This window comes from Scyliorhinus torazame, chromosome 17 (genome assembly GCF_047496885.1).
Source record: "Scyliorhinus torazame isolate Kashiwa2021f chromosome 17, sScyTor2.1, whole genome shotgun sequence".
In the NCBI taxonomy this organism is placed as follows: Eukaryota; Metazoa; Chordata; class Chondrichthyes; order Carcharhiniformes; family Scyliorhinidae; genus Scyliorhinus; species Scyliorhinus torazame.
Window position 1 is genome coordinate 170,866,557 of NC_092723.1, and position 19,863 is coordinate 170,886,419.

At 44.7% G+C, this 19,863-nt stretch overlaps 1 protein-coding gene across 1 annotated transcript; it reads left to right on the top strand.

Annotated features, from left to right (window-relative positions):
* Positions 1-203: 203 nt before the first annotated feature.
* LOC140394399 (5'(3')-deoxyribonucleotidase, mitochondrial-like) lies at positions 204-18,581 on the top strand. Its single transcript, XM_072481637.1, has 5 exons — positions 204-1,070; positions 10,495-10,595; positions 10,683-10,743; positions 12,298-12,412; positions 14,947-18,581. Exons 1-5 carry the CDS (start codon positions 798-800, stop codon positions 15,084-15,086), a joined length of 690 nt encoding a protein of 229 aa, XP_072337738.1. The 5' UTR covers positions 204-797; the 3' UTR covers positions 15,087-18,581.
* The last annotated feature ends 1,282 nt before the right edge of the window (positions 18,582-19,863 follow it).

The following is a 19,863-nucleotide window of genomic DNA, read 5'->3' on the forward strand; positions in this document are numbered from 1 at the left end:
TACCACCACCCTCTGAATAGAAATTAAGGATGGGCAACAAATGGTGGCCTTATCAACAACACGCACATCTGTCAATCGATTTTTTTTTAATGTCGCAAATGAGACAATTCTGAAAAGAGAATATTCATTTTTACAAGTTGCCGTTTTGTAATTTGATATCCCATTCTGCGGCTACTTATGTTTTTTTAAATTTTACTTCTTCCCTAAAATGATTCGTTGGGAAGGAAGGTAAACTGTAAATGCCGATTGCTTTGATGGGCTTTGTTTGTAACTTTCGCTCTTGGAAACTTTTATTTCCTTAGGGTCGATCCCTCCAAAAAAGATTGGGAAACACTGTCTCAAAATTAAAATCATGTGAAGCTCTGCGAAGCTCTGAGTGCCTTTGCAGCTTTAAGGTTATGGGGAAAGAGGAGGGGGGGGCGTAATTTCCGGAGATTAACAGTGCGGCCACCTCTAGTTGCTCAATGTGTGAAAGGGCTTGTCAGTTTCTGCAGGGCCCGGAAGGGTTGATTTTTATCATGCACAATGCCGAGGCGAGCTGCCGCTAGAGATTGCGCCTAATGCAAGTCCAGTTCATTGGGTCACTGAGCAAACAGTCACTGCACGAATTGCCCGATGCAAACTGCCCACAAGCCATGGGTATGCCGAAATATTTCGGCGGCCACCTCCATTGATTGCACATTGACTCGGCGCTAAGAGCTTGGTCCTTCCCTCTTTCTCTCTCTCCCGTGATTGCAAGAGGTTGCCGCCGGCGGATTGCGTCTTTTTTGGATTGGCTTCCCCGTTCGTGGCCGAGCATGATCTCCCTGGCTCGGTTGACCAACCCCCGGGGCTCGGGGAGCCGGCTGTCCGGCGCGCTCACCCAGGCTTTTTGCGCAGTGCATCAGGGCCGGCCAGAGGTGCGCAGGCTGCGGGTGCTGGTGGACATGGACGGGGTGCTGGCCGACTTCGAAGGCGGATTCCTGCAGAAGTTCAGGGACGCGTACCCCGAGGAGCCCTCCATCGAGCTGCAGGATCGCAGAGGTTTTTGGGTTTCGGCACAGTATGGAGAACTGCATCCCGATCTCTGTGTAAGTCAATGGCCACTGCGGGGAAATTAACAAGAGATGTGCAACACCGCAGTAAGTGATACCCCTCCCCCAGACCTGCCTGGATGAAAATGCAAATGTAATTGATGGGTGTTGTTTAACACATCAAAAGCAGATCGAAGCAAAGATGCAGCAAACCTGAAATAACAAAAAAAAAACACTGGCAGCACTCAGACAGTATCAGTGGAAAGAGAAACATTTAATGCTTCAGATTGATGGCTTTTCATCAATAATAACATGGTGTGTCAACTCTCCACTTGGAGGTTGCGAGTTTCTACTTTTATTTAATGGAGCATTTTTCCGTTGTGGAGAACCAGTCCTTTTTTTGCTGTAGCTGAGAATGGTTAAAAGCATTCTTATTCACTATAACTTGTTGCTGCAAGTCAATCGACTTCGAGCACGTTTGTTTCTTTCCAGTTGCCTTGGTTTTTTTTTGCATATCGTCAATTTACAGCCACGAATTTCTTCTCTGGTTTCTCGGGTATATAAATACACCCCGGATTATTTCTACGGGGAGGAACGACAATCGAGCAAAGAATCTGAAAAGGGAAAATCTGGCAGCGTCTGAAAACACGGGAGGGGGGAGTTTTTTTTTTTAAAGGAGCTTTTTGAAACCAGAGGGTGGTGCAGGGGCTGGTTTAACACAGTGGGCTAAATAGCTGGCTTTTAAGGCAGGCCAGCAGCGTGGGTTTAATTCCCCGTACCAGCCTATCCGAACAGGCGCCGGAATGTGGCGACTAGAGGCTTTTCCCAGTAAATTGAAGCCTACTTGTGACAATAAGCGATTTTCATTTTTTAGTGAGGTGACGAGAGAGTGATTCAGGGAGCTTATCAGACAGTAGCGGTTGAAGCGATGGCCGCCAATGATAGAATGGGGAAACAGTAGATGTGTTAAAGGAGCGAATGTTGTGTAAGGCCTTGTTAGTAAGAAATTAAATTAAATTGATAGCAAGAAGCGATATAGGGCTGGAAGGCATAGAATCTGTGTGGGTAGAGATCAAAATCACAGAATAATACAGCCCATCGGGCCTGCACCTACACATGAAAAACACCAGACCTGCCTCCCTGATCCCACTTGCCAGCACTTGGCGCATAGCCTTGAATGTTATGATGAGCCAAGTGCTCATCCAGGTAGTTTATAAAGGATGTGAGGCATCCCACCTCTACCGCCCTCCCAGGCAGTGCGTTCCAGACCGTCACCAACCCCTGGGTAAAAACGTTTTCCCCGTGCAGCACGGTGACGCAGTGGTTAGCACTGCTGCCTCACGGCGCTGAGGACTCTGGTACGATGGGTCACTGTCCGTGTGGAGTTTGCACATTCTCCCCGTGTTTGCGTGGGTTTCACCCCATAACCCAAAGATGTGCAGGGTAGATGGATTGGCCACGCTAAAATTGCCCCTTAACTGGAAAAAAATAATTGGGTACTCTAAATTTATATATTTTTTTAAAATGTTTTTCCTCAAATCCCCCCTAAACTGCCTGCCCCCAATCTTGAACTTGTGTCCCCTCGTGACTGTGCTTTCAACTGAGGGGCACAGCTGCTCCCTATCCAGCCTGTCCATGCCTCTCATAATCTTGTACACCTCGATCAGGTCGCCCCAAGTCTTCTCTGCTCCCAACAAAAACAGCCCTAGCCAATCCGACCTCTCTTCATAACTTAAATGTTCCATCCCCGGCAACATCCTGGTGAATCTCCTCTGCACCCCTTCAAGTTTAATCACATCCTGCCTATAATGTGGCGATCAGAATGGCACACAGTACTCCAGCTGTGGCCTCACCAAAGTTTTATATAGCTCCAACATAACCTCCCTGCTTTTGTAATCAATGCCTCAATTGATAAAGACAATGTCCTATATGCCTTTTTCACCAGCCTATTAACCTGCCCTCTCGCCTTCAGAGAGCCATGGACAAACCGGCAAAGGCCCTTTGTTCCTTGGAATTTCCAGTGTCATGCCATTCATTGAATACTTCCTTGTCAAATTACTCCTTCCAAAGTGTATTACCTCACAGTTTTCAGGGTTAAATTCCATCTGCCACTTAGCTGCCCATTTGACCATCCCATCTATATTTTCCTGTAACCCAAGACACTCAACTGCTGAGGAATAGCAAAGGAAAAAAGACCCCAGTGGGAGTTCTGTACAGGCCCCCTAGCAGTAATAATAATAATCTTTATTGTCACACGTAGGCTCACATTAAATACTACAATGGAGTTACTGTGAAAAGCCCCTACTCGCTACATTCCGGCGCCTGTTCGGGTACACTGAGGAAGAATTTAGAATGTCCAATTTGCCCAACAGCACTTCTTTCAGGACTTGTGGGAAGAAACTGGAGCACCCGGAGGAAACCCACACAGACATGGGGACAATGTGCAGACGCCACATAGACAGTAAACCCACCTGGGAATTGAACATGGGACCCTGGAGCTGTGAAGCAACAGTGCTAAGCACTGTGCTGCCGCATGCAGGGTCAGAATGTGAGGCAGAAAATAAATCGGGAGAAAGAACAGGCATATAAGAAAGACAATATTACAGTAATCATGGGGGACTTCATTATGCAGGTTGGTAGCAGATCCCAATCAAAGGAATTTGTGGAATGTCTACAAAATGGTTTTTTGGAGCAGCGTGTTTCCATTAGGAAACAGGCAATTCTGGATTTGATTATATGTAATGAGGCAGACTTGATTAGGGATCTTAAGGTGAAGAACCCTTAGGGGGCAGTGACCACAATATGATAGAATTTACCCTGCAGTTTGAGAGGGAGAAGCTGGAATCAGATGTAATGGTATTACAATTGAATAAAGGTAACTACAAAGACATGAAGGAGGAGTAGCCAGAGTTGATTGGAAAGGGAGCCTAGCAGGGAAGGTGGTAGAACAGCAATGGCAAGGGTTTTGGGGGGTTATTCGTGAGGCACAACAGAGATTCATCCCAAGGAAGAGGAAACATGCTAAGGAGAGGGCGAGACAATCATAGCTGACAATGGAAGTCAAGGGCAGCATAAAAGAAAAAACTTACAATGTGACATGGATTAGTGGGAAGCCGGAGGATTGTGAAGCCTTTAAAAGCAAGCAGAAAACTACTAAAAAAACAATAAGGAGGGAGAATATGAAATCTGAGTGTAAGCTAGCTAGTAATATAAAAGAAGATTGCAAGAGTTTTTTGTTCTGATTATATGGAAGGTAACAGAGAGGGAAGAATGGGCATTGAACCACTGGAGGCTGGAGAAGTAGTAATGAGGAACAAAGAAATGGTAGAGGAACTGAATAGGTACTTTGGATCAGTTGTCACGGTGGAAGACACCAGTGGCAGACCAGGACTTTAAGAGAGTCCAGGGTAGAGGTGAGTGTAGTGGCCATCACTAAGGAGAAGGTGCTGGGGAAGCTGAAAGGTATGAAGGTGGATAAATCACCCGGACTGAATGGGCTACCCCCAGGGTTCTGAAGGAGATAACTAAGGAGACTGTGGAGGCTTTGGTGGTGATCTTTCAGGAATCCCTAGAGCCAGGGAAGGTCCCAAATGACGGGAAAATGGCTAATGTAACACCCCTGTTTAAGATTGGAGGGAGGCAGAAGACAGGAAATCATAGGCCGGTTAGCCTGACTTCTGTTGTTGGTAAGATTTTAGAGTCTGTTATTAAGGATGAGATTACAGAATACTTGGGAGTGCATGGTAAAACAGGGCTGAGTCAGCATGGCTTTGTCAAGGGGAGGTCATGCCTGACAAACCTGTTATTCTTTGATGAGGTAACAAGGAAGTTAGACAAAGGAGAGCCAGTAGATGTGATCTATTTGTATTTCTTTATTTTTTTAAATTCTCCTTTTTCACGTTTTCTCCCACATTTACACCCATCAACAATAAACAGTAATCAACAAGATATGTCAATCCCCATAATAACAACGATCCCATCCGCCCACCAACCCCCAAACCTCAACCCACATGTTTACATAAACAAATGACAAAAAGGAATCCGGGATTACCCGTAGTCACCCTTAATCTACACGGCTCTCCACCCACCCACCCCCCCAACCAACGACATCCAGCCTCTAAGAGAGTACCGTACATGATACCCCAAAGTTGTACCCACCACCCCCACCCCCCCAAGTCTCCAGCTCCTCCCGTCCACTGCCTCTTGTACAACTCCTCCTCCCAACCTCGGTTCCCTCCTCCCAACTTTCCACCCCGGCTAGACCACTCGGACTCTGTTCTGTCAGGCTCCGATGGCCGCAGCCCCCCCCCCACCTCACTCCCGTTCACTGGCCGGCTTAAACCGGCCAGCGTGGAGGCCCCCCCCACCCCCCGGGTCCCTTTCCCCCTTGCCTGGCCCTAGGAAAGCCCAAAGATCCCCTTTTAGCACACAAACCCCACATATCCACCTACACCCCAAAGAGCCCTCCTTTCGAGTGAAAGTCCCGTCCCTTCCCTTGTCCAAATATATGCAACGTTGGCTCCTTTAGCCTCTACACCCGCGCGCAATGATACAAAAAAAAGAAGAAAATACAGTCATGAGGTTACATCGGCACATGACCATTCCTCAATTTGTCAGTTCTGCCACGGTCCTTCTGCCTTCGCAAACTCCTCCGCTGCTTCCGCCGTTCCAAAATAAAAGTCCCTGAGCTTGTAAGTCACCCTCCGCTTCGTGGATATACAATGCCGCACTGCACCTTGCCAATGTACAGTGCCCTCTTCACCCGGTAGAAGGCAGCCCGCCTCCTCGCCAGCTCCACCGTAAAGTCCTGGTATACACGTATACCAGCCCCAGCCCACTGCACCACCCGCTTCTGCTTGGCCCAGCTCAGGACCTTCTCCTTCACACTGTACCTATGGAAGCACAGAGTCACTGCCCTTGGCGGCTCACTCGCCTTTGGTACAGGCCTCCACGACCGATGAGCCCGATCCAGTTCATATCGGGAGGGGTCCTCCCCCTCCCCCAGTAGTTTTGCCAGCATCGCGGCAAAATACTCAGTCGGCTTCGGTCCTCCAACTCCTTCGGGCAGCCCCACGACCCTCAAATTCTGTTGCCTGGATCTATTTTCCAGATCTTCCATTTTTCCTCTCAGATTCTTGTTCGTATCCATCACCTTCCGCATCTCCTTCCCCATCGAGGCGAGTTGATCACCGTGCTGCAATACCGTCTCCTCCACTTCCTTCAGCGCCTCCCCTTGCTCTCGCACCTCCGCCACTGCGCTCGCCACCGCCGTCTTCACCGGGGAAACCGCCTCCTCCACCAGCACATTCAAAACCGCCCTCATCTCCTTCCTCACCATCTCCATACATTTCTCAATTTTGGAATTCCGCAGCCATCACCTTAGTTAGTTCTTCAGCCGTAAGCGCTGCGGCCTCCCCTGGTGCTCCAGCCTCCATTTTCTTTGTTGACCCCGCGGTGACCTTTCCCCTCTCCAACGGACTTTCAGCCGCTTTTTCCCCAGCCGTTTTTTTGCTGATTTCTGACATCCTTCTTCTCTGTGTACTGTCTCCCGACTTTTACTGCCGTCGCTGGCCCTAGGACCGGGCGTTACTCCCCGAAAATGCCGTTCCCGAACGGGAGCCCTCCAATGTGCGGCTGCCTCCCGCCCGCCGTCACCGGAAGTCCTCCGATCTATTTGTATTTCTAGAAGGCCTTTGACAAGGTGCCGTACAGGAGGTTGCTAAATAAGATAAGAGCCCATGGTGTTAGGAGCAAGATGCTGGCTGACTGGCAGAAGGCAGACAGTGGGGATAAAGGGGTCTTTTTTTTCAGGATGGCAGCCGGTGACTAGTGGTGTGCCTCAGGAGTTTATGTTGGGACCACATTTATTCACAATACACATTAGCGATCTGGAAGAAGGAACTGCGGGCATTGCTGCTAAGTTTGAAAACTACACAAAGATATGTAGAGAGACCGGTAGTGTTGAGGACGCAGGGGGGCTGCAGAAGGATTTGGACAGGCTAGGAGACTGGGCAAAGAAGTGGCAGATGGAATACAATGTGGAAAAGTGTGAGGTTATGCACTTTTGTAGGAAAAATAGAGGCGTAGACTATTTTCTAAATGGGGAAAGGCTTTAGAAATCTGAAGCGCAAAGGGACTTTGGAATCCTAGTTTAGGATTCTCCTAAGGTTAACATGCAGGTTCAGTTAGCAGTTAAGAAGGCAAGTGCAATGTTAGCATTCATTTCAAGAGGACTAGACTACAAAAGCAGAGATATACTGCTGAGGCTGTTTATGGCTCTAGTCAGACCCCATTTTGAATACTGTGAACAGTTTTGGGCTCTATATCTAAGGAAGGATGTGCTGGCCTTGGAGGGGGTCCAGAGGAGGTTGTTGCCTTTTTTACCTACTGTAAATATGGCAATCAGTGAGGTTGCCCTTCTTTCTTTTCATATCGATATTATTGCTCAGTCGGCTGGTATCAAATGATACCACCACAAGGTTCAACCGGATATCGATCAAAGAGCCAAACACCAGTTAGTTAGTTCAAGATCAAGGGTACTTTATTTACACACACAATTAATCATGCAACATAAACACTATTAGTTAAACTACACCTATCAACTGTGACAACCTGTACTTAACTTCAGGCACCCGGCTTAGGTCAGAGGAACAGTCGCTGTTGTTTGATTCTGGCTCTATCAGGTCTGTAGAAGTAATTGCTGCTCAGCTGGGCTCATCCGTCTGGTAGTGGGCATTGAACTTGAACTTACTTCTGGTGGTGCTGCACTTGGAAGTAGACGTTGCCGGAGCGCCAGGTCCAAAAGAGGCCGAACACATGGTGGTCTCTCTCTTTATCCTTGGGGGTTTTCGCGCTCTTTTGGACGGTCCTTCAGTTTGAACCCCACTAATTGGGTAATTCTTGATCACTGTGTTCCATTTGAACCAATAAAGGGGCGGGTGCCTTGATGGCTGGGCGTGTCCTAAGCGGTCATTGACGCTGTTGTTTACGCTTCCCGAGTACAGGGAGTGGCGCCGAAATGTCTGGGATTGTATCGGTCGTTCAAGTATCAGTCCTTTGTCTGGCGGAGATGGGCCATCAAAATGCTAATCGGTTGGGGGTTCGATACCGTCTGGAGTCCTCGATCACAAATATACATTCAGGCTCCAAGCCGGCCTGAATCTCGCACTGTCCATTTTTCCCGTTATGCTTTGCGACCTTCCCTGTTCCTTATTGTAAGTGGCCATCCCAGATGGCTATAAGGTTCACAAGAATGATCTCGGGAATGAAGGGCTTGTCATGTGAGGGGTGGTTGCAGAATAGTGGCACAGTGGTTAGCATTGCTGTCTCACGGCGCCGAGGTCCCAGGTTCGATCCTGGCTCTGGGTCACTGTCCGTGTGGAGTTTGCACATTCTCCCCGTGTTTGCGTGGGTTTCGCCCCACAACCCAAAGATGTGCAGGCTAGATGGATTGGCCACGCTACATTGCCCCTTAATTGGAAAAATTAAATTGGGTACTCTAAATTTATAAAAGAAAAATATGAGGGGTGGTTGAGGACAATGGGTCTGTACTCGATGTTCAAAAGGATGAGGGAGGATCTCATTGAAACTTCTAGAATACTGAGAAGCCTGGATAGGGTCGACAGGGAGAAGATGGATCCACTAGTAAGAGAGGCTAAAACCTGCGGGCACAGCCTCAGGCTGAAGGGACAACCTTTAAAACTGAGATGGGGGACCTTCTTCAGCCAGAGAGTGGTGAATCTGTGGAACTCATTGCCGCAGAAGGCTGTGGAGGCCAAGTCACTAAGTGTCTTTAAGACAGAGATAGTTAGGTTCGTGATTATTAAGGGGATCGGAGTTATGGGGAGAAGCCAGGAAAATGGGGGTGGGAAACGTATGAGCTCAATGGGCCGAAGGGCCTAATTCTGCACCTATATCTTACAGTCTTATGGCTAAGAGTGAGACAAGGCCATGCAAGAAGTTGAAAGCCAGACAGGGATCCTATGCAGTGTTGAGCAGAGCTTTAGAAAGACTGGATGAAAGAAATGTGTGGGACCTTGTGCATGTTAGACTGCAGACTGTAATATTGGGAATGAGTTAAAATCAATGAAGGGTTAACGCTGAAAGGTCAATATTGTGCCTTTGGATTAAAGCCGAATAGTTTCAATGCAAATTCGAAGATTTTTTTTTTTTTAATTTAGAGTACCCAATTATTTTTTCCTATTAAGGGGCAATTTAGCGTGGCCAATCCACCTAACCTGCACATCTTTGGGTTGTGGGGGCGAAACCCACGCAGACACGGGGAGAATGTGCAAACTCCACACGGACAGTGACCCAGGGCTGGGATTCGAACCCGGGTCCTCAGCGCCGTAAGCAGCAATGCTAACCACTGTGCCACCATGCTGCCCCAGCAAATTCTAAGATAAGATTAGATCACGAATATTAAGCATCAGCCTTCGTTCAGCAGTAGTACAGTCACCTCTGAGTGAGAAGATTGGGGGTTCAGGTCCTGCTTCAGAGTCTTGCACATAACCTCAGCTGGCAGTACTGAGAGAGCACTGCACCATCAGAGATTCCGTTTTTTGGATGAAATGTTATCCTATCTGCCCAGTGAATTTTGGGGATTAAATTCCACAACCTATTTTTCCCTGAAAAGTATAATTCAGTAGCCACAGTCATAAGAAAAAAAATGTGACAGTTTCTAGCTGAAAACACATGGGATTGATGAAAGGAAGACTTACATTAATCAAACTGATCGCACACCTCTATAAGCACTTGGCGTGTATTTAATTAAATAGTACAGTGGCTATAGTTATGTAAAAAAACACAGCAGTGATCTTGGAAACGGCAAGGTTTCCGAACAATGAGGTGTACGCCAATTTTTGGTGCTGTTGATTGAGGGAGGAATGTTGCCCAAGACACCAGGTAAACTCCCGAGCCTCTTATTTGTCTCCTGGAATCTTTGAAACATAGCTGGAAGCTACAATTAACATGTTATTCATCTCCAATGTATGTCTAGATTAGATTATCAATTCTTGGAGTGGAGCTTGAGCCAACAGCCCAGCTCAGCACTAATAATGTAACCAACCGAGTAACCAGGTAACTTCACATACTAGAGCTGTTTCTTCTCGACATACAATTTTTTTCTTGTTGGCTTGTTGCCAAGTTATTTGCATAATTCACCCTTTGTATAAAAATGGGCATCATCTATGATACCTCTCAACGTATATGTAGATTTCAAATGTTCAATTCTGGATATTTGCAAGGAGGGACGGGAATCACATCCAAGCTGGGTAGGTATAGTTGGTGCATTTCTGTTTTATCTGTGTAACCCGATACTAATATCTTGCACCTAACTGTACTTTACAAGGATTTGTATCATTTAACTGTCAGCGTAAGGAAGCAAATGATTTAAGGAAAACAAACATTTGTGTAAATTAAAACTATTGAATATAGTTTCTTTTGAATATAATATTCTTGCATCCCTTTCAAAAAAACACAGGAGAAAGCAATAAGTATATGGGAGTCAAAGAACTTCTTCATTGATCTTGAGCCTATTCCTGGTGCAGTGGAGGCTGTGAAAGAGATGGTCAACATGAAAGAGTGAGTCCAAACACCAAAGTACTTGAATTCCTGCTTAAGCTAAAACTAGATTTCTATAATGATATTATTTCTTCATATTTTCCACAGCACAGATGTGTTCATTTGCACCAGTCCAATAAAGAAGTACAATTACTGCCCTTATGAAAAAGTAAGTTATTAAGAAACTTCAACCACAAAATGGATTACCATTTACATGAGCTTTATTCACATGAGCATTCAGCTGTTATAATCGCATGTAATACGGAACGACGTAGAGTTAAAGTCCCAAGTACACTGGATACAATTGTCTTACCATTTGAAGTAAAAGTATACCCTCAATGACAACCTAAAATGTAACAGAGAAAGTATAGCTAAATCAAAAGAATATTGATAAAGATCAAGTTTACCATTCTGATATGCTGGTTGCAGAGGAATGTTTTACCCTTGATTGCCATCCGAAATGTTAAAAAACTAACTTTAACATTACTTATCGGGGCAGCACGGTGGCACAGTGGTTAGCACTGCTGCCTCACAGCGCCGAGGTCCCAGGAGCGATCCCAGCCCTGGGTCACTGTCCGTGTGGAGTTTGCACATTCTCCCTGTGTTTGCGTGGATTTCACCCCCAAAACCCAAAGATATGCAGGGTAGGTGGATTGGCCACGCTAAGTTGCCCCTTCATTGGAAAAAATGAATTGGGTACTCTAAATTTAAAAAGAAAACATTACTTATTGCTCAAAAGAAACTCTACAGAACCATGCACTGAAAAAATAATTAATGGAAAGGAATATTCCAACATTCCTTTTTTTGCTGTAGTATCGATTATTTATGGCAAATTACCTTCAATGCAGATAAGTGTGAGGTGGTACATTTTGGAATAAGAAGACCACTTATTCATAGGAAAACAGTCTAAACAAAGTAGGGGAGCAGAGGAACCTGGGGTTCTCACTAAATGCAGGGAAGCAGTTTAATAAGGCCAGAAAAAGCGAACAAGCACTGCTGTTCATGGCTAGAGGGATATAATTGGAAAAAAAGAGAAGTAATATTGAACTTTGGTTTGACCACATTTGAAGTACCATGAACAGTTCTGGTCTCCATATTATTAAAACGACAAAGAGGCTTGGAAAACGGTGCAAAAAGATTTATTGAAATGGTACCAAATCTGAGCAATTATATGTATCAGGAAAGATTGAATAAACTTGCACTCTTTTCTCTAGAAAAGTGAAGACTTAGGGGTGACCTGATGGAAGCCGTTGAGATTTATGAAAGGGTTTGATAGGGATGTGATGTAAAGAATGTTTTCACTTTGTGGAATGGGCAGGAACCAGGGGCCATCGATGTAAGGCAGCCACTAATAAATTCAATAAGGAATTCAGGTGGAATTTATTTACCTAGGCAGTAGTTAGAATGGGGAACTCTATGCCGCCACCGGGAGCAGTTGAGGGGAACGGCATTGATACATTTAAGAGGAAGCAAGATAAACACATATTCCATGAAGGAATAGAAGGATAAGCGCTGGAATATGTGGGGAGAGGCTCATGTGAAGCATAAACAGCAGCATGGCCTTTTTTATGTCAAACGGTTTCTGTGCTGGAAACACTAACACTGTTGGAGTAACTAACAGGGAAGTTAAGACAAAATAAAGGTATTAAAATTCACTATGCTTTTCATCTTCCTAGTAATAGCAAAACACTAATTGGACATAATTTTCACTCTATGTTCGCAGTATGCCTGGGTGGAGAAACATTTCGGGAAAGAGTTTCTGGAACTGATGGTGCTAACACGGGACAAAACGCTAGTAGCCGGCAATTTGCTGATAGATGACAAACCCGATATATCAGGTAAGACCATTGAAGCTTTTTTGAAATAGATTTAGAGTGCCCAATTCATTTTTTTCCAATTAAGGGCAATTTGGCTTGGCCAATCCACCTAGCCTGCACAGCTTTGGGTTGTGGGGGCGAAACCCACGCAAACACGGGGAGAATGTGCAAACTCCACACGGAGACCATTGAAGCTTATACAAAAATAAACACACATATCAATATTTTTGAAATGGAAGCCTTAGAGTATTCCTGCCAGTCTTATGATCCAATGAATATAGTTACAGTTCAGGTGGTCCAGATTCCTTTTCCTAGTTCTCAGGAAAAAAGCCAACATCCATAGTGTGATGAATGTAAGAAATTGTCATTTTCTATATGTTTTTTGCAGTAATGTTATTAAAACCTGGGTTAAGATGCATGCAGACAATAGGACTGCTAGAACTGTGATTAAGGTGTCATAAAAGTGGGGTAATCATTGATTTTCAGGTGAAGGACACTAATAATAGATCTTGAGAACCATTTACTTGTTTAAAGATAGCTAGCTAATGGAATATTGTTTACATTTGAAGGACCCCTGGAGTGTAGATAATTTATGGGGTATTGTGTTTGGTCCAGGCTAAATAAGTCAAGGGAAATCTTGTAAGAAGTGACAAAAGAATGCCTTATGCTTTGGGTACAGGTGATGTAGTTAATGGGAGGAGCCAGGTCTGTCTGAAAAGGCAGTTGGTCCTAGAGCTCTCATCTGAAAAGGGGTGTTTCAGTTTGGTCCTGAACAGTTCTCTCTCCAAAGACTCTGCACAGAGAAAAGCAAGTAGAAACCTGGGGCTGGATTCTCCGCGCCACATTTCTGCCTCAACCTGCCGGCGGGATTCTCACAGTTTTGTAAATTGCAAATAGTAGGATTCTCGTTTAGAATCCTATCAATAGGGTATCCTGTAATCCGCATGATCAAAAACACGGGGAGGCATGGTGGCGCAGTGGTTAGTACTGCTGCCTACAGTGCTGAGGACCCAGGTTCAATCCCGGCCCCGGGTCAATGTCCGTGTGAAGTTTGCACATTCTACCTGTGTCTGCGTGGGTCTCGCCCCCACATCCCAAAGATGTGCAGGGTAGGTGGATTGATCACTGCCAGTAACCCAGTAGCTCAAATATCTGTCTGCCTCATCCATGAATGTATTGATTGACCTAGCCTTGACTGCTCTCGGGGTAGAGAATTCCAAAGAATTCTGTGAGAGAAGAAATCCTTCCTCGTCTCCGTCTTCTTCATCCATTTAGTACATGGGATTCTGTGGACAATAGGACTGTGTCGTGTATCACTTCAGAAGGGAGAGAACGTGAGTCACAACACATACATTCCATAACAGGCTAAACACACCTGTCAAAGACGAGACATTGAACCATTCAAAGCAGAAACAGTAGACAAGGGGTTAATCAAATGGTCCACAGCACTCGTATCTATGGCAAGTTGTGAAGAAGAGATCCTACTACCCGCTGTCCACCTAAAGAGAACTCAAACCTCTGCTAGTTGATTGCCTGACTGTCTACGAGGGGCGATCCTCCTGGTTGAGGTGGGGGGGATACTTTTTGCACTAAAAATCAGATGGAATTTCTCTTTGAAATTCTGCCCAGTGGCCACCCAAGATGTAACCAATTTAATTTTGGAATGGACCTTGAAATGAGTGCACAGCCTTCCTACCCAAACCATTTTTTATTTCAGTATCTAAATCTGTCGCTGCTCCTGTTGTAGAACTCCACACTACCTCATATACTGATGGGTGGATTTTTATATGGAGCCAGGAGGATCAAGGTAGCACAGTGGTTAGCACTGTTGCTTCACAGCGCCTGGGTCCCAGGTTCGATTCCCGGCTTGGATCACTTTCTGTACGGAGTCTGCACCTTCTCCCCGTGTCTACGTGGGTTTCCTCCGGGTGCTCCGGTTTCCTCCCACAAGTCCCGAAAGACGTGCTGTTAGGTAATTTGGACATTCTTTTTTTTTTAAATTTTAGAGTGCCAAATTAATTTTTTTTAAATGAAAGGGTAATTTAGCATGGCCAATCCACCTACTCTGCACATCTTTGTGTTGTGGGGGCGAAACCCACGAAAACACGGGGAGAATGTGCAAACTCCACACGGACAATGACCCAGAGCTGGGATCAAACCTGGGACCTCGGCGCCCTGAGACTGCAGTGCTAACCACTGCGCCACCGTGCTGTCCCCAGTAATTTGGACATTCTGAATTCTCCCTCCGTGTACCCGAACGGGCGCCGGAGTGTGGCGACTAGGGGCTTTTCACAGTAACTTCATTGCAGTGTTAATGTAAGCCTACTAGTGATGCTAATAAAGATTATTATTACTATCATAAAAGTTCTCCCCAGCTCAAAATGATTAAAGCCATCAGCACCCTCCATAGCCCCACTCTACCAGCCATTTAATTCTGGCTCTGATTCTCAGAGGATTTTAGAATTCAGTGTGTAATTCGTTTGTACCATTTGAACTGTTTCAAAATGATTTCCAAAATGATGCCTATCCTTTCCACTGACAATTGCATTTTGCAGGTGTGGAGCTTTATCCTAAATGGGAGCACATACTTTTCTCAGCCTGTCACAATATGCACGTGCAACTGAGACCCCCGAAAAGACGGCTGCATTCTTGGGCCGATGGCTGGAAGACTCTACTGGACAGCAAACGGCAGTGATGAACTGAATGGAGCCTTCAACGTTTCAGTAACCGTGGAACAATGAAAAGTGATTGCCTGACACAGAACTCAAATGAGTTACATGTGAACTTAATTGATAACTGGAGGTTATTTTGGGTGAAAACCACCTTGTGTGAAAGATTCTGTTTTCCTGTGTTTTCGGTTGTTCAGGTATTTTTCAATCAGTGGTGCATTATTTAGGTGATACAGGTTTGATTAAGAACCAATAACATAGGGCAGCACGGTGGCGCAGTGGGTTAGCCCTGTGCCTCACGGCGCCGAGGTCCCAGATTCGAATCCCGGCTCTGGGTCACTGTCCGTGTGGAGTTTGCACATTCTCCCCGTGTTTGCGTGGGTTTTGCCCCCACAACCCAAAGATGTGCAGGGTAGGTGGATTGGCCATGCTAATTTGCCCCTTAATTGGAAAAAAATGAACTGGGTACTCCACATTTATTTTTTTTAAATAACATACTAATAGGTGCGCCAATTTTCTATCCCCCATTCAGACATCGCGCATTGTAGTTGCCAAAACTGCAGACATAGAGAAGCTAGCAGCATCTTCAGCTATTCTGTGGCATTTAATACGTTGCTGGGGAGGACCTAAATGCAGATCCAGAAATATTTGACAAATGCCACATCGTCAAATAGCAAACCCACCCAATTTAATTCCACACCAAGGTATTGATTTTATCTTTCCTGCCTGCTGCTTTTCAATTTTGAGTAAAATTTGTTATAGTGATTGACTCTACTGCTGTAGTTTGCAGTGGATACTGCCGTTCGTGGTCATAGGAGAACATTGTTCAATGAACCATCACTGTCCTAGACTTGTCGTCTCTGGCAGTACAATAGCATTTTTACTGAGGATTACATTTATTTTAGGTTTGATGATGATGCACACTGAATATGACACCCTACTGTGCAGTCTATGGTAGCTGGAAAATCCCTGCCTAACTCATCCTCTGGGATATTCTGTAAGGCAGGACTGTAGTCGCATGCAGAATGGGTGACGCAAACATGTGCTGCTTTACATTAGAAATCCAACTGCTCCAAAAATTCAACGGTAATCTGATGTTAACTTCTTAACTGGCTCATCCAATTAATTATCAATGAACTGCCGTTCTGATTACTCTATGGCTGGCAATTCAAAGTGTACAAATGCGTTACACAGTTAAAGAAATTGAAACCCATGGATAAATGTTTACTTTTAAATCAGGCACAGTTCAGAATTTGACATTTTAGCTCCTACTTTCTTTGTGAGTAACCAATATTGTCACTGGCTGTGCACAAAAATTATAAACCACGTTTGGCCCAAAAGGATTAGCTAAAATGGCAGCTAAAAAGCTAATATATTTAAATCTACTATAGAGTCATTTAAAATTTTATATATTTGAAATATATTTTAATTTTATATTGCATTGTAACCATAATAGCATTGTAACTCATGTAATTATTGTTGTAAAACAGACTGCCATTAATCCCATGGCCTTTTAGGACAGATAATGCATCCTGTTTGGTATATTGTAAATGGTAGTCAAACACTAAATTATTCTGGTGCTTTCTGTAAGAGATTGGTGCAAGTGCGCCATTTTCTGATGTGTGTAAAGTGCTTGTAAGGGTACAAAGGTATGAGCCACTGAAAGTTTACAATGGTGCTTTGAAAAAGTGTGGGAATAGATTTATTAAATACTAGTAATTACAACTAAGTTAAAGTTAGCCCCAACTTTTTGCTTCATATGCGATCAGGAAATTCAAACCTCTGCAATCGCCCTGGAAGGTTTAGAGAAACTCTTTGTAGGATATTGTGATGTGTGCATTACCGACTATTTGAAGAGTTTTGCCAGTTTTTGTATGTCAGATGAAAGACACAGAGTTAACACTGTAGAAGAAGCTGTTCACTTGAGCAGGCTAAGAATAGCCTGGGGCGTCACGGCAGCACAGTGGTTAGCACGGTTGCTCCACAGCTCCAGGTCCCACGTTCGAGCCCTGGCTTGGGTGACTGTGCGGAGCCTGCACGTTCCCCCCGTGTCTGCGTGGGTTTCCTCTGGGTGCTCCGGTTTCCTCCCACAGTCCAAAGATGTGCGGGTGAGGTGGATTGGCCATGCTAAATTGCCCCGGTGTCCAAAAAGATTGGGTGGGGTTAGGGTAAAAGTGTGGGCTGAGGTAAGGTGCTCTTTCCAAGAGCCGGTGCAGACTCGATGGGCCGAATAGCCTCCTTCTGCACTTTAATGATTCTATGAACACAGACTGGTGATCTACCCGTCTCCATTAGCATTCTAATAGTATTTTATGTACAATGTGCAGAAATTTACAGCACAGAAACAGGGCACTCAGACAGATTGGCCTGTGCTGGTATTTATTTTGCACCAGAGCTTCCTTGCAATTTACTTCATCTCAACATATCCTTCTATCCCTTTTTTCCTCATGAACCTATCTAATGTTCCCTGAAATGCATCTATTGTATTCACCCTGACCACCAGACAATCACCATTCCCTTGAGTAAAGTAATTTCTCTTGAATTTTTTATTGGATTTATATAGTGGCTATCCTATATTTATGGCCCCTATTTTTGGACTCCATCCAAGTGGAAACATGTTTGCCATGTCTACCCTATGGGGTAATTTGTTTTATGCAAAACTAAAAATGTGGCATCGAAATACAAGAAAACTTCATTGGTTTCAATGCATATTTATGTGATTTGTGCATATTTAGCAAATATCAGTTTTCATAAGATTCTATGAAACTTTGCATGCGAAAAAAAACCAACCATGAGTTGTACATTAATCAAGATTTATTCATGTTCACATGAAAGTGAACACATACACATTCTGATTGCGTAACCTATACAGAGCAAATACAACATGAAATACAATGAGGTCATTGCCAAGAGTTAAGTAGTTCAGACTTTTCCTGTTATTCCCAATAGTAGTTAAGGGGAATTAAAGTAACAAAAGCAAACCTAGGACTTTAGTCCCTTTGGGACATATTCACATGCTTAAATATCTTGCTGTTTTTAAAAGCGTAGCTATCAATTTAAACAAGTTTCCTGTTATTAGTAGAAATTGGGAATACCATTACTACAGTGAAAACGTTATGTAAAATTGGGCTTGAGGAGAGGTGAATGAAAACAAGAAAGTTGATATCTTGTACCTATTGACTTGGTCAAGGCGCCATAGCTGCAATGAAGACTTACAAACCAGCTAAAAGCAGCCGCTCACTCAATGACACTACATAGCTTAAGTTCATTTCTATGTCACTACTGTCTGTTGATAGCAAAACTCCCAATTGTTAGTTTAAAGATATTTCAACATGTGCAAAAGTTCAACCACGCCCTTACTAAAGCTTGGGCATATGGTATTGACATTGGACTATGTTCTATTCTGGTTTTTAATACAGATCTTACATTACAAATCATTAAGAAATATGGTATTTTCTCTGTTAACAACTGCCTGTATGTTCTCTTCATTGTGCACATAATTTAAATATTACTACAAAATAGCAAGGTGCTTCCAGACTTTTTTTCTGTTCCCAGCCTGTCTTGTGAATTTGGCCCCAGCAGAATTTGTAATCAAGTATCATGTTTTCTTGAGGTTCAAACTTTAGTTTTCAAGAAAAAGGAGCGAGGTTGGTTCAGGTAATGACCGCGAGACTTTGTTCCAGCTTTCAATGATAGCTGGGAAACGCGACCTGTGAATTTGTGAAGTTAGCAAATGACACATCTGAGGCTTGTCACTTATCAAAAATGCTTCCACCTCAACGTCAACATCCATTATTATAATTTGTGGAAGGTGGAGATGAGACGGCACCCTTTGCTAGAGTAGGTGGAGGCAGGATGCTTATTTCTCTGTCCAAACAGCAAGGAGAAACGTGGTGGCCTGCTTGACGAAGCAGGCACCCATTGGAACATCCTTCTGACTGGATGCCCGTCGTCATTTGTGCAACGGACAAGATCTCTGGCATAGTGGCTGGAGAGGTGGAGGAGATGAGGTAGTTGAGGAACTCTTGCTACCTTCACCCTCCCTCTTCAGTGCTCTGCACAGAGGGCCCACTTTTGATGGGACTGGTTACTGGTCTGCAGCATTCATCCATTCCACCAACAGTGTGACGGTCCTGTTAAGGGTACGCAGTTCTTCATGTCTTCCATGGATGTCAGCACTCATACTCTGAGTGGACTGACCCAGGCTACGGAAGGATAACCTGACCGGTGCAGTGATCTTGCATCCACTCCCGGGAGCTGCTGCACGTATTTCTCTGTGACATTGGTCAATCTGTCATTGTCAGAACTCATTCGGTTCAGACCCCAGGGAAATGTAACAGTGATGGACCCCCCCCCCCCCCCCCCAACCCCCATTCACAGTGCGACCACCCACTGCTTCAGGGAACTCTGCTGGATGAGCACACATCTGCTGCTGATTATCTAAATACTGCTCCCCAAAAGGTGACTCCTGAGACTCCATGTTCCTACCCACTGGAGATGTTCCTCCTCTTCCAAGGGGGACTGTACACAGATGTTTATGAATCTGTCATCTCCTCCTGCGCTCTGATGTGGTGACTTTTACCCTGTGATATATCCATCCTATCTGCTTGCATTTGAATTGGCAGAGTGAGATAGTATGATGCAACACTGCCTCTTCGGACCTCTCTTCCTCCTCTTAATACCTAATGAATGCTTTGACCAGGGATGAGGGGGTCAGAGCTAGACCTGTGTGAGATACAGAGTCATTTAGGCACTTCTCATTGTGAAAGCACACAGTGATCCATGCCTTTGTCTTAACAGCAC

Bases quoted from the DNA above. Each gene is read 5' to 3' on its own strand.
- LOC140394399 (XM_072481637.1), top strand. From the start codon at position 798: ATGATCTCCCTGGCTCGGTTGACCAACCCCCGGGGCTCGGGGAGCCGG. The intron at 10,744-12,297 runs GTAAGTTATTAA...CTATGTTCGCAG, and splicing joins ATTACTGCCCTTATGAAAAA to TATGCCTGGGTGGAGAAACA. The intron at 12,413-14,946 runs GTAAGACCATTG...TGCATTTTGCAG, and splicing joins TGACAAACCCGATATATCAG to GTGTGGAGCTTTATCCTAAA.